This window comes from Leptonychotes weddellii, chromosome 4, assembly GCF_054177405.1.
Source record: "Leptonychotes weddellii isolate Sample4059 chromosome 4, ASM5417740v2, whole genome shotgun sequence".
Classification (NCBI taxonomy): Eukaryota; Metazoa; Chordata; class Mammalia; order Carnivora; family Phocidae; genus Leptonychotes; species Leptonychotes weddellii.
In genome coordinates, this window is record NC_138372.1 from 44,138,386 (window position 1) to 44,152,563 (window position 14,178).

Below are 14,178 nucleotides of genomic sequence, written 5' to 3' on the forward strand. Positions count from 1 at the left end.
TTCGCAGTCTCTACTGTAGGTTAAGTTTTAGATTCAAACCTCTGTTCCTCAGCCCCTTATATCTTGATGTCCCTCAAATGTCAGCGCTAGGGCTCATCGCCCTTGAACATTCCCTTCTCTCCTTGAACTAGATCAGATTTATAGGCTAGGGTTCTGTGAAAGATTCCTTTTGGAAAAAAAAAAAAAATCTGGTCCTTGGAAGAAAGTTTAAAACCGATTGCCGCATTTCATTTCTTCATATATTTGAGCTGTTTCTGGGCTTTAGTGATAAAAGAATCTAACATCTCAGGATAAACACAATAGCAACAACAAACTTAGCCCTTTGTCTTTCTATGCTGTGTTTATTGTAGCCTGGCTACTGAACCACAAGGGCTATTAAACTAGAAGTGAGGTCCCATGGCAGCCTCTCCTTGCCTGGTTGAGTTCTCAATGCAGTGCTGTCTTCTTTGTGTAAGTTCATATCTACGCATTTATTTCCCCTTGAAGGATCTCATGCACAAAGACCCTGGTCTTTTGAATATTGTCTCTGTACTGTTGAGTTTTACCTACTAAACCAGACTGAAGGGATACACTGTCGTCTGCTTTCCATATTCTGTCTGGTAAATGGTTGGTTGTCAGGACAACGGCATAGAAGGTGGAGGGTCATTGATAACCACATGAATTCTTTAAACAAATATGATGAGAGCAAATCCCAGTCTGTCCTTGAAAGCAGTACAAGAAGAGGAAAGGTTTCAGACAGGTCCTTCCTTTTTATAAATTTGATACTCCCTTTAAAAATGATCCACAGTTGAAGTTGCTTATACTTTTATTAAAAATCCTGAATAAAGGCATTGCCTTTGTTGGACAGTATGTTGCCATTCAGCATATGAAGTGTGACTTTCCAGCCGCCCTTTGGAGCACCTGCCAGTGTCTTGCCAGCTCCCAGAGGACAGCATGGTGGCTCTCTGTTGTCTCTCAGTGACAGGCACATAGAATGAGTGCCTGATGCGTATCACAGGAATGAACAAATGGTCTCAAATCTTCATGGTGTCCCTTATAGATGGGTTTAATGATTTATAACTGCAAAACAAACTGAGCTCAGAGAGTTTAAGTAACGTTTTCCAAGGCCCTTAAAAGCTTGGGGGGTGGGGGGGTGTGCACAGAATTAGAACCCAATTCATACTGACTCCTAAGACCGCACTCTTTTCATTACAGCACACTGCCTTGCTATAAAACATACAAAGAGGAACAAACATTTTAAAAGACAGAACGTTTCTAAGATGAAATATATGCTTTTTAAAGCAAGAGTGGAAAACCTTCTTCAAAGGTAGAATCGTGGAAAAAAAAGAAATAATATATAATTTAGTATTCATTGAGAATAAGCAATTAATTCTGCCCTCCAGGGGTGAATTTATGTCTAGCTTATTTGCACATGAAAGTACAAGATTGGCTTCATTTATATGAAAGTAAGACATCTGGTTGGGAAGTGAAAAATTTGGTCAATTACCTGAATCATGTTTGGTCTACATGACAAAAAAGCCCCAGATGTCTTCAAATCACCAGATGTTTGGCTTGTGTGGTGAACACCGGACCTACTGACTTTTTCCACATGAGAGCTTGTGGTTCAGTATCCTGTAGATTCACCCCTTGTTAGGAGGTTGTTAGCATTCTGTAAACTAGCAGTTTGCAAACAGTAGTCTAGACTAGAGACCCGACACTGGCCCCTGACAAAGGGGTATGTGATAAGATGAGAAAATTAGGTCATAGAAGCATATTATATTTAATTTTTTTTAAATGGTCTTTATCTTGAGATCATCTCCTTCCTGTCTTTTTAGTGATAAAACCTTCTGTTAAATGATCCTGATTCTAATGTTTGGGGTTTTTTGTTTGTTTGTTTAAAGATTGTTTATTTATTTGAGAGAGAGAGAGCACAAGCAGAGGGGAAGGGCGGAAGGAGAGGGAGAGAGAGAATCTGAAGCAGATTTGCCACTGAGCACAGAGCCCTAAGCGGGGCTCGATCCCACCACCCTGAGATCATGACCTGAGCTGAAATTAAGAGTCAGACACTTAAGTGACTGAGCCACCCAGGTGCCCCTCTAATGTTTGTTTTTAATGAATCTTTGGGACTAAAGGAAAAATAGAGGTGCCTGTGTGAGTCCCACTTTTCTTTATGTGACTTCTTTAGTAGATTCTGAAAAAATAAAACCAACCCAAACTGTGAAGGATACTGCTTTAAACCCGTTAATTTCTTCAGCACAATGATAGCTAAAATATTTTTATTTGCCAGATTTGTCTTTCCCTCAGAGTGGGGGAATTGTCTATGTCCAAACTGTTGTCCTGGGTCTTGAAAGCATTGGTCATCTTAACAGTCAAGGCTTTTGCTGACAAAATAATCATTTTTCCTCATGAAACAAACATTTAGTCCTTAAAATAACTCCAAAGAAAATACCTTCTGCACTTTTCACTCTGGAGACTTGCCATGGAGATATGACTACAGGGGGACACTTTTTGTGCTGGAAAACTGAATTCCATCACTGTGAATATTTTAACAGCTTTCACAGTCTCTGTGGTTTGCTCTCATGACCCCAAAAGCATATATCTCCACATGCTGTAACATCAAGGATCTCTCCTCAAGCTTTATAAACTCAGCCCGAATGAACTGAGTAACCACTATATGCCAGGCGATATCACATAGACCAGGAATACAGAGTTGTTGTAACCATTATAATATCTCCTATTAATTGAGCATTTGCCACATGACAGACAGCATCCTAAAGTGCTTTATTTGTATTACTTTGCTTGATTCTCAAATAATATAATAGCGGTATTGTAGCTGTTTTATAGGTGAAGAAGCGGTAGCAAAGAAATTAAATCACTTGCCCACCATCACAAGGCTTCCCGTCTTCTGACCGGAATTGCTAAACTGCATGCCTCCTGCAAATACACCTGTGACAAGAGCAATACCCTCAAGGTGGTTATAATCTAACATGGAAGAATGAGGCAAAAGGAAAAAAGTCATTATGTAGAACAGAATGATGTAATTCCAAGAAACATGCTGTGGGATTGTAGAGGGAAAAAGTGATTAATTATGATCTACCCAGGAAAGGCTTTTGGAGGTGGCCTCAGGCTAGGTGAGAGCAAAATAGGGCATTGGCAATTATCTAGAGAATTAGGTCACTGTGGGTGTCAAAGTGGATGATTTCAAGCTGAAAAGCCTGTACTGTATGCTCTGAATAGTTGAGAATCGGCAGCCTACACCGCTAGAATCCACTGGATTTTGCCAACCCTCTTGTTTGCCCTGTGACTTAGAGTCCTGGCTTGGGTGAGCTTCTTGCCCCAGCTGGGGGTGGGTACAGGCTAGTATTGCCACAGCAGGGGTGTGGAAAAGTGTGGCCCCGGGCTTCAATCTAGACTCTGCTACCACAGCAGGGTGGCCCCAGAGAAGCCACTTCCCTCCCTGGCTTTGGTTTTCTGTCCTGCAAAAGGAATACGCTGAGGTTGATGGTCACAATGGGCCAGTCGCAGGCCAGGGTCTCTGTTTTTGGAACCTCCCTAAGGCAGTAAAGGAAGGAGCTAGAAGATCTGAGCATGCTGGGATTTCATGGCTCTTAGGGGTTTGGTTTGTTCCTGGACATGACCCTCCAGGGGAGCCTCTGCAAATGAAACCATTCCTTTTCTGTTCATGACTCAACAAACACTTGAGATCATTCTTCGTGGCTCCAGTATCAGCCCCTTCTAATCTACATGATCTAGAAGGGAGATCCTCGACTTTGGAATCTGGGAATCCTGGATTAAAAGCCTGACTGTGCCCCTCATCTGATAGATGACTGGACACATTAAATAACCTTTCTGTGCTTTTGTTTCTACAGCTGCAAGGCAGTGATTCTAATACCAGCCTCATAGGTCTGTTGCTTAGCATGAAAGGTGAGAGCAACTGAAAAATGCCAAAAACATGACCAGAAAGCCTGTAGGTTTTGATCAACAGGCACTATTATCATTGTGATATTTATCTTCCTAAAATACAAGTTGTCTGCACCCTCCTTGGCTCACTGACCTATATAATAGTTAGCAGTTGCCTGTCAGACCAAGTCCAAACACCTTGGCCTGCTGTCCATCCTGCCTTCCTCAGACCTAACTTAGCAATGAGACCTGTGGCTTTTCACCTGTAGGTTCACCACTGTCCACTTCTTGAATCAGACTTGACTAGCCAAGGAGCATTTAAGAGCCTCTGTTCCACTAGATGGTGATGTCCACAATGTGTCGGCACCATAGCATCTGGGTGCTTAAGTGAGAGACGTGGGCCTAATGGTCCCCATTTTCTAGGCATATGCATAGGTCTTGATACCTTACATTGTCTCTGAGTTTGAGAGATGAGGATGTGTTACTGGTGGGATTATGTTAGGAAAAACCTCTTCTCTTTACTCTCCTAGCTGATACTCAGCATCGTGTGTGTATGTGTGTGTGTGTGTAATATTTTTGTCTAAGTTATTGATCTGTGTCTATGGTCTTCTCTTTTTAAAAGAAAGCTATAAATTCAGTTGAATGGATATTACCAAGAACTGTTCTGGACACTGCTGTGTCCTAGGGGGAGGGAACCTGAATGCAGTGATAAATAAAATCATCTTTGAGTAATTCTGTGTTTAGCAGGAGAGAGAGGAAGAGAAAAGCATGGGGAGAAAACAAAACATAGTGTAAGGGTCATTTAAAATTTGATTTAAACTATGTGATATGTTTATTAAATACCACCTGTAGGTCAGAATATAAGACCAGAGATATAAAGATTTGTAAATGACAGTCCACACCACAGAAGAGCTTACAAGATAAAATATTTACAAGATATAATTCAGAAGAGGTATTGGATGAGAATCCTATGTCTACTGAAAGTAAGCCCTGTGAGGGTAAGGAACTTCTCTGTCTTGTTCCTTAATGCATTTTCTGCATCACAGCAATGCCTGGCACATAGTAGGTACTCAGTAAACACTTCTGTAATAAATAATGAACGATGAGGATATCATCAGAAAGTTTTACATTTAGTCAATAATTTAAGGTTTAATTCCTAGTCAAAATGAGGTCATTTTTAGGAGGCAAATGAAGGGCAATGAACAAACTAATGTTTCAGAAGTTGTCTTTCACCAGATGGCAGAGCATGTCAGGTTTGAGTTTTTTGTGAATTTCTCTGATTGAGTGAATAGTTCTGGATGTCTGTGACTCCTATTCAGGAATAAGAATTACCGGAATGTCCTTCAGTCTTGTATCAGTTGTGGTTCTAGAAGGCTCCCTGATCTAACCTGCCTAAACGGAGATCTCTACAGAGGAATTTAGGTGCTTGGTATGGGTCAAACCCCTAATACTGTCCATTCTTTGAAAGTATCAATAGCCAGTCTACTGGCTGCCATATGCACATGATGCTATTATGTCTTGTTTGGTGAGTGTTCATGCTTTACCTAAGTCTGGAGCTCAACCAGAGTCAGGAACAGGTCGTAACCACCTGTAAAATCACCCCAGCCCAGAGGATGCCTGCATAAAACGACAACCTTACATACACCACTGTGTATAAAGATAGCTTAAGATTAACACCAGCCTCTCATTGGAGAGTACAGGAGTACAGTCCTGTTTCTGTTCCCCCACTCCTAAACCAGATTGAAAGTAGCTTCAGTCCCAAAGCACTCAGAGAGCCTCAACTGCTGGCAAGGCCAGGTTAGAGCGCTGTCCCAGCCAGTCTGGATGGCCTGTTGACCTTGGCAAAGCTGAGCAGGGACCAGTGCCCTATGCCAGGCACAGAGGAACCAGGGTCGCATGCCACCCATGCCCAAACGTCTCTCTCTCTGACATTTCCAAGGACATGAGCCAACTTTTTCCCTGGGTTTCATCTCCTGTTTGTAGGGATACAAAAGAACACTGAACCTTCCAGTTAATAACAATGCCCCTCCCCCATCTCCCCCTTCCTGGAGAGGATCACAGTTCTGTTGACGATTATAATGCATTTTCTGTCTCCCAGCAATCCACATAGTCATTAATTTCTGCTGCTGACGTCAGGAAAGAGGATTATGTGTGTGTCTGAAACTGTTCCCAAAGTGCTCATTAGTCATAGATAATTGAAAAACTGGTAGGGAAAGATTTGGTGTAATAGTAGCCCCCGCCTGTGAAGAGGGACTTCAACCACCAGATAATTGTAGGCTCCAGCTTTTGACCGCTCACACTGTATCTGCCCGTCTGAATAGGAATTCAGTGGACATGAGCCCACAAACCCTCAGAGTGATTACTTTTTTATACCCCAACATGAGAGTGTGTTGATAGGGACGGAAGCCAGCCAAATCAAGAAAAGAAGTGAACTGTCCTTGGACCTCTCCTGTCTTCAGGCTGACGAGCAGGGTTTGGAAAAAGTGCCCAGGATACTCCTTAACTTCATTTTGCTTTTATTTTAACTTTAAGCTAGTTTGTTTTGATCACAAAAGAAATGTAAGGTCATGGTAGAGAGGAAGCACAAGTCTTAGGGAAAAGTCCTACCCTGGGTCCCAATCCCTGCTATAACAATATTCTGCATACTTTTCTAGGATTTTTCTGGAAGTAGACGTGCTTGTATTTTTGTCTACTTTAACAAAATTCACAAATCAGATCACACTCTGAACACTATTCTGTATCTTGACGATTTACCAAATTTATCTTGAACTTCCTTCCAAGTTCATACCTTAATTCTACCTCATTCATTTTGATGGCTGTGTAGGATGTTTCTGGATACATGTGCCCTAATTTGTTTACCCTGATTTAAGGGGGAAACACCTTTAAAAAATTTACATGAGAAATGTGTGTTCAAGATAGAAGAGTTTTAGAAAGTACAGGTTGGTAAAAAGAAAAAAAAAATAGTAATAATTTCTTCATCCAGAAACAAACAGTTTTCTTTTCTTTTTCCCCCAGGAATGTATTTTTACAAATAGTCCATCTACCCTCTTTGTTGTTGTTCTTTTTTTTTTTTTTTTAAAGATTTTATTTATTTGACAGAGAGAGACACAGCGAGAGAGGAAACACAAGCAGGGGGAGTGGGAGAGGGAGAAGCAGGCTTCCCGCTGAGCAGGGAGCCCAAGGTGGGGCTCCATCCCAGGACCCTGGGATCATGACCTGAGCCGAAGGCAGACGCTTAACCATCTGAGCCACCCAGGCGCCCTTTGTTGCTGTTCTTAAAATGAAGTCATACTAGGCATAATGTTTTGCAGCCTGCATTTCAGTTGGCTTGATAGTTTTACAGATGAAAACTGTTTCCTATTCTAGCCTTTCTCCACTGTAGGTTTATCTTCTTAAAAAACAAATCTTAGTACTCAAAGCTGTTGGCTGGCAGGGCCTCATGGCCTTAGTTGGGGCTCCTTACCCTGCTGGAGCCCCACACTTCTCTGCTCCTCCCTGGTGCCCCTTTTGCCAACATACTGAATGCCTCAAACACTCTGTGCCCCTCGGGGCTCCCAGCAGTGAACCGCTTTTTGCTCTAATGGCATCCATCTCCCCTGAGCATTCTAGCTCTGAAACCAGCTATCCGCCACCTATCTTACCAGACTGGGTTCAGATGTCACCTTCATCTGGATTTCCTGCACTCTCCTGGGCCAACTCACTGTCCCTCCTCTGTGCCCTGGGAATACCACGTACATTCCACCTGCCAAGCCCTTGATGAGAGGCCGAGAGCCCTGGTTTGCCCAGACCACTGTGTGAGCCTCTTTCACTTACACCCTAGCACCTCAATGTTGCCACCATTGTTCCTGAAATGTTTGTTAAGATGCGTGGATGAGTGGTGGAAGAAAGGCTAGGAGAGACAGCCAATGCTGAGGCTCTGAGGTCTTGATTAAGTCTGGGAAAATGGATGCTGTGATTAACTTAATTTTATGGTCAAGGAAGAGCCGAAAGGAGGATTAATTCCAGAACAGTTGTCAAGGCGCACTAAAGCTTGTTTCTGACAGCTCCTGTAATCCCTCAGATGCCCCTCTGGCTGATAAACTTAAAGCATGATCTGATGGGGTGATTTCTCAGCGATTCCTGCCTTTTCTAGCACCTTCTCTTATGCCAAGCTGTTTCTGTTTGGTCTTGAAATAAACAAAGCTTCTTCCTGCTTTTGGCCCAGATAGACTATTCCTGAAAGGTGTGGTTCCAGTTCAAAGGAGGATGTGAATCTTTGTGCATGTTTATTTTCATTCCAGGACCACTGGCCTGTGGAGAAGGCCTGGCTGACTGCCCTAAGTTGGGTTCTCTGGCAGCAGATGCTGAGATAGATTTGGGGGTACTACAAGGTAGTTATTAGGGGTTGCCATCTGTGATAGGAAGGGGGAGAGAGGAGGATTGGGCAGAGCGAGGATTAGAGCTGTAATACAGCCCCACGCCCCTTGGCCAGCCCAGAAGAGTGCTCTGGAGTGAGTGGTGCCCATCAGAGTCCTTCTGCTCCCAGTACGCTAAGTCATCGGGTGGGGCTGCCCTGGGATAGGGGTCACCTCGGCACAGTGGCCCAAAGGTGCTGGCAGCTAGCAGCTTTCTGCTGATTTGACCCCCCTTCCTGGGCCGCCAGTCTGTCCTTAATGGGGATGCAGGCGGTGTCTCCGTAGCTCCCATACTCCCTGTATCCAGGTGACCGCCATGGCCTCACTGCCTGCTTCACAAAACCTCTCCTGTTGCCTGCTTCTGCATCTCCCTTGCCCATTCCTTGATGGAGGTCCTCATCTTTTCTCTTACCAAAATCGCTTCACAAGTGTTCTCCCTAACCCTCGCTGTCTTCTGCTGCAAGTGCTCCGGAGAGATCTGGAAAAGTGCACAGATGCAGCCACCTCGCACCCTGGCTGTAATGCTTCTCCAGAGGCTCGCAGTGAGCTTCGTGATGGAGTTCGGACGCCTCCACCAGGATGGCAGTGCGTGCCTTGTCCCCCTTCCATCTCCAGCCTTATCTGCCCCTTCCACCTCCAGCTCCTGTTCCTCCTTGCACAGCCCGTTCGGCGTCTCCCGTGTTCCTTGGCTTTTGCTGGGAAATCTACCTGCAGTCCTCCAGAAGCCCTTCTCAACTGCTGCCCAGAAGGCGCCCCAGAGTGCCCCATCTTGCTCATCCTCCTCCTGTCCGGAATCTTTTGTTAAGGAAAATTATACCCCTTCTGTTTGTGAAGCTCGGAGATGAAGGTGAAACATTTTTACCTTCCTATAAAAATTAACCCTTTAAGAAAAATCTGAAGGTAGTGAGCATGATTAGCATAATGTTTGTTCTAAAAGTACTTCTTTGGGGGCACCTGGGTAGTTCAGTTGGTTGAGCATCCAGACTTTTGATTTTGGCTGGGGTCCTGATCTCAGGGTCATGGGATCGAGCCCCGCCCATGGGGAGTCTGCTGGAGATTCTCTCTCTCTCTCTCTCTCTCTCCCTCTCTCCCTCTCTCCCTCCGCCCCTTCCCCCACCCACATGTGCTCGCGCTCTCTAAATAAGTAAATAAAATCTTTTAAAAAGGAAAAGTACTTCACTTTTCTTCATTCACTTAAACATTTTTTTAAATAGATATACTCATATGTAATTTAATGAATAAGAGCACAGGTTTGTGTCCATCACGGTGGAATCCATGGCCTATACTCCAGCACTTGTGGGGAATTTACTTTCCCTGTATAAACTGACTTTCCCCATCCATCTGTGCCATGGGGACAGTAGAGTATCCTTCACACGGGGTTATGACAACCAACTGAGAAAATGCATCATATGCCCTTAGCACAGTCCCTCGAACAGCAGTGCTCAGTAAAGACAAACACTGCCTGTTACGTGCTGGATACTGGATGTGGTGCCATACTTGAGATCGTATGTCTCTGGAGACACATTGTCCCCAGCAAAGGGCACTGCTCTCCTTCAGGTTTCTGATGGCTTGGGCATTCAGAGTAGGTGAGAAGTTCTCCTTGCTTTCCACCCCATCATAGGAGCGTCTTGACTTGATCTTCTAGACCAGGGCTATCCTATAGAAATATGGGCCACATACGTAATTTAAAACTTTCCAGAAGCCACATTAAAGTAAAAAGCAATAGGTGAAATTAATGTCAGTGTCTCTTATATAACTTAAAACATCCAAAACATCATCTCAATGTATATTTGATATAAAAGTTATTAATGAGATATTTTACATTCATTTTTTGCCATACTTTTTCGTACAAAGTCTTTGACAGCTAATGCGTATTTGCCACTTAGTACATCCCGATTTAGACACTAAATTTTCATTGTAAATATTTAGATTTCTTTTTTTTATTATGTTGGTCACCATATAGTACATCATTAGTTTTTTTTTTATTCTTATGTTAATCCCCATACATTACATCATTAGTTTTAGATGTCATCATTAGTTTTTGATGTAGATTTCCTCAATTAACATTGAAAATGTAGATTTGTGGTTTCAAATGTACTTAGAAGTTTTTCAGTAACTGAATTGAGTATCAGTTTTTAAATTGAAATGAATTAAAATGAAATTAAGTGGAAAATTTAGGTCCTTGCATTATTCCAGCCACATTTCAAGTGCTCTGTCTGCACGTGCCGAGTGGCTACCATCTTGGATGGTGAAGCTCCAGAGCACATTGCAGGGGTTTCCGTCTTCTGCTTGCTTTTCTTAGCTAGACTTTTTTCAAATTCAATTCTGGAAGAAGCTCATTACCTAAAATGGATAAAAATGGTGTCATGGAGGGGTTTTTTTTGTTTGTTTCTAATTAGAGGAGGTTGGTGAGCCACTCACCTTCTGCTTCCCTCAACCCCCACCCTCCCCTCCACCTCCAGAAGTCCTGAAACACCTCAGCCTACCCCTGGAGCTCCATGGAACAATTAACAAGTGGTAGGCATCTTAGTGCTGAGCAAACTGCTGACTACACGTTCAGAATCTTAGAATCTTGGAGCTCAGAGGGGCCTGAGCATATATGTGGGTCCACCCCCCTCCTTGCAATGCAGAAATACTTATTATATATTTCTTGGCAGGGGGAAGGGAAGGACTCAGCCTCTGCTAAACACCTGAGAACAGATGGATTTCTTCATTGTATTCTGACTTTCGTGGCTCTCTGTGTCCTGATCTCATCTCCCTAACTAGGTTGGGTGCAAGGACTGCCTTTTACAGCACCACAGCGCCCACACAAAGCAAGACAATCAATAAATTCTTAACTGAAGGCCTGACTGACTGCAGGAATTCAAGGTCACTTGAAATATCAGGGTCACGGCATTGCACAACTCCAAAGAACACCATTCAGATTGTTTTCTGTGGTTGTGCAAATAGCAGCCTTGTAAAAGTTTGCAAGGTTTAGACTGGGTTCTCTTGTCCAACGGAGAAAAACTTTCAAGACATTTTATATCGGAACAAAATAATCCCCTCCCTTATCCTCTGACAGGAAGCAACTACACAAGTGAATGTTCTCAACTTCCTTAGGAATATATGTTAATCAGGGACCGGGTGTGGACGCGTGTGTGTGTGTGTGTGTGTGTGTGTGTGTGTGTAAGTAAGGTATGCTGGTAGAGCTGCTGCGTGTGAGGAACACTTTAACCATTTTAACCTCGTCTTCAAGAGGCCACTGTGTTTATATCTTTTGGAATTTCCCGTGAATGGAATCTTTCTCCAATTTGAAAGGTGCTTTAGAGCTCTTGACTTTGTAAAGGACCGCAGAGCGTGACGCATAGGAACCAAGGACATGCACCTAAGTCACCAAATGAGCAAAAGGACTGTTGGTGGGTGCATGGTTTTTATCTTCATGATGTTGACAAAAGGCAGAAGAGAGGGGAGGGAGTGGAGAGGTTCTCTTAAGAAAACCCTATGTTCGCTTTTGTGTTTTTCAAACTGACAGGTGTTTGTTTTTCCTCCTGTCTACCCAGGAAACCAAGTGCTGCCTCCTGGAGCCTCTCTTGGACATGGGCTCACACCAGAGGCAGCGAAGGACCTTGGCCTTCCTGCTGGAATTGCCGTAGCAGCTTCACTTATTGATGCCCACGCGGGAGGCCTAGGTAACCGCTCACTCCGGGTCCGTGAGCAACACCGGGTTCAAGTGGAATGGTCTTCAGAACCAAATGCGCTCCTTTCCTGTTTTTAAAGCAGGGATCAAGGGTTGGTGGTTCAAGATATAGAAACAAAAAGCCCTTTTACAATTAGGCATTTGGATAGAATTATAGAACTTTTTATCAAATGTGGACTTTAATTTTATTAATTTCTCCATACAGAATAGCAGGGGAAGAAATGATCTGAATCAATATCTGGACGGTTCTTTGGTTTACTGAAAATTTGAAAAAGATATGTTAACTTCCAGCTAGCATGTATGGTGGTGGTGTATTTACTTTTATGTTTTTTTCTGAAGGTACTCCAAAACCCTGACGAGACTAATTGATTTATTTTCATAATTTTGGCTTCTATCCTATATCCAGTTACTTTGAGTGTAGTCTTGATTTCATCTCCTAAATAACTCTCACATCTGGCATTCAAATGTCTTCATTATTTCAAAGACCCATTGAACACTAACCGTGTCCTAGAGGTGGTGCTTGGGGGCACTGAATTTAAAACCAAAGCAAAAACCAAGGTATCTCTTCCATCAATTTTAATAGGCGGACAGTGAGACAAGGTTACAGTCAAGTGTGATGACTCTCTTCTCCTCTACATCCTTAGTGCTGTTTCTTTCTTTCTTTCTTTCTTTCTTTCTTTCTTTCTTTTTTTCTTTCTTTTCTTTCTTTTCTTTCTTTCTTTCTTTTCCTTCCTTCCTTCCTTCCTTTTTTTGGGGGGGGGATTTCAGATTCTCAATATCTCTCACTTCCACTATAGCCATATTTTTTTTTCCTAGCCCTTCTTTCTAACAATCTTTTTGTCGTTAATTATGGTTAAGACCTCATACGATCAATGTAGTTGGTCATGACCATTGGATTTTTCAGAATAGATTTGACTGAAGTAGAAAACATCAGAGTGCATGTCACAGGGTAAGAGTAAACACTGTTTTTATGGAACATACGTTTATATTTTGTGTGTAGTGCATGTGCATACTGGCCCATGATGAAAATGAATTTACTATGGATCATAGTCAAAGAAACTTTGAAATGTATCCTGTTCCATACTTTGTATCAGAGGTTAGAGGTGTCATTCAGGTACTTATACTGACCTGTGCTCCCAGAATTCAGTTTGTGTAAACACATGTGTATTTCTATTCCCAGACTGATGATCAGTCCTCTGCTTCTCTCTCTAGCTCACTTCTACTCTAACTTGAAGATTCGTGGCAGACGCTTTGTTCTCTGCATAGCCTTCCATGGAGCACTCAGATTTATTGTAAAAATCTCTAAGCTGTACTTGTTTCAACACTTTCATCTACCCCTAGTGGAGAAATGATCTACATTGGGTTGTAATGACTGATTTATCTGCTTGTCTTTTCTAATGGACTTTGAGCTCCTTGAGGGCATTATATTATTAATCTTGTCTCACCTGTGCTGAGCCCTGGATCAGGTTCCTGTGGGTCCTTGATAAATTATTAAATGGAATACAGTCACATTAAGGCAAGAATAAGGTGAAATGGCCTTCACCTGGAGAGTGGAAGTTCATGGTTCCTTAAGCAACAGGATAATAAGCAGTGTCTGGTTCTTCTACGTAGTTCACGGACTTCCAGAGCAGGGTAGTGTGCTCATCAGTCTACGAATGTGTCTGACTTGTTCATCTTTATGTGTTCAGGATCTAACACAATGCCTGAGAAGTTGTAAACAGCCAGTAGTAACACATGTGGGTTGGTTGACTGGTAGATAATACTGAGTTATAGGCAAGGGTGTTTCTCTCCCTTTTCAATGTCAGCAGTGTGTGCTTTTGATTAGAATGGCATGATTTTGGTTTCAGAGAGCAGGCACAGAAAGAACTTGTGGTCTAGATAGATAGGGTGTTTTCCTGTCCCCTCATAATCCTGACATCCTGTACCACGTTTGATGCCAGGGAATCTTTCTCCATCATGCTTTTTCAATGCTTATGCTTTTTCAATTTGTTTCACCCATCCACTTCCACCCAGGTGCCGAGCACTGGGCTTGGACCACTGCACACTGAAAGACGGACTGTACCTGCGGGGGCTCCTGGTTCAGTTTCCCAGACCTCCCGAAGGGACGAACCAGAGCACCCTTTTTCACTTCTGGCGAGTACTTGCTGTGCCCTATATGGCACCTGCTATGTCTAGATACTCAGAAGGTGTTGGTTGAATTGTACTGGGAGGAATACAGGCTATTACAGG

At 43.0% G+C, this 14,178-nt stretch overlaps 1 protein-coding gene across 19 annotated transcripts in view; it reads left to right on the top strand.

The window, feature by feature from the left end:
• FGGY (FGGY carbohydrate kinase domain containing) overlaps positions 1 to 14,178 on the top strand; it is a 387,087-nt gene that overhangs the window by 175,018 nt on the left and 197,891 nt on the right. For 16 of the 19 annotated variants that reach the window (XM_081818507.1, XM_081818506.1, XM_081818515.1 and 13 more), the window contains one exon: positions 11,813 to 11,941. The exons of 2 other annotated variants lie outside the window; for them this stretch is intronic. In XM_081818507.1, the coding sequence (XP_081674633.1) occupies positions 11,813 to 11,941 (129 nt within the window). Of the gene's footprint in view, positions 1 to 8,967; positions 9,121 to 11,812; positions 11,942 to 14,178 lie in introns of those variants that run through there. One more of the 19 variants, XM_081818526.1, reaches the window with a different exon arrangement.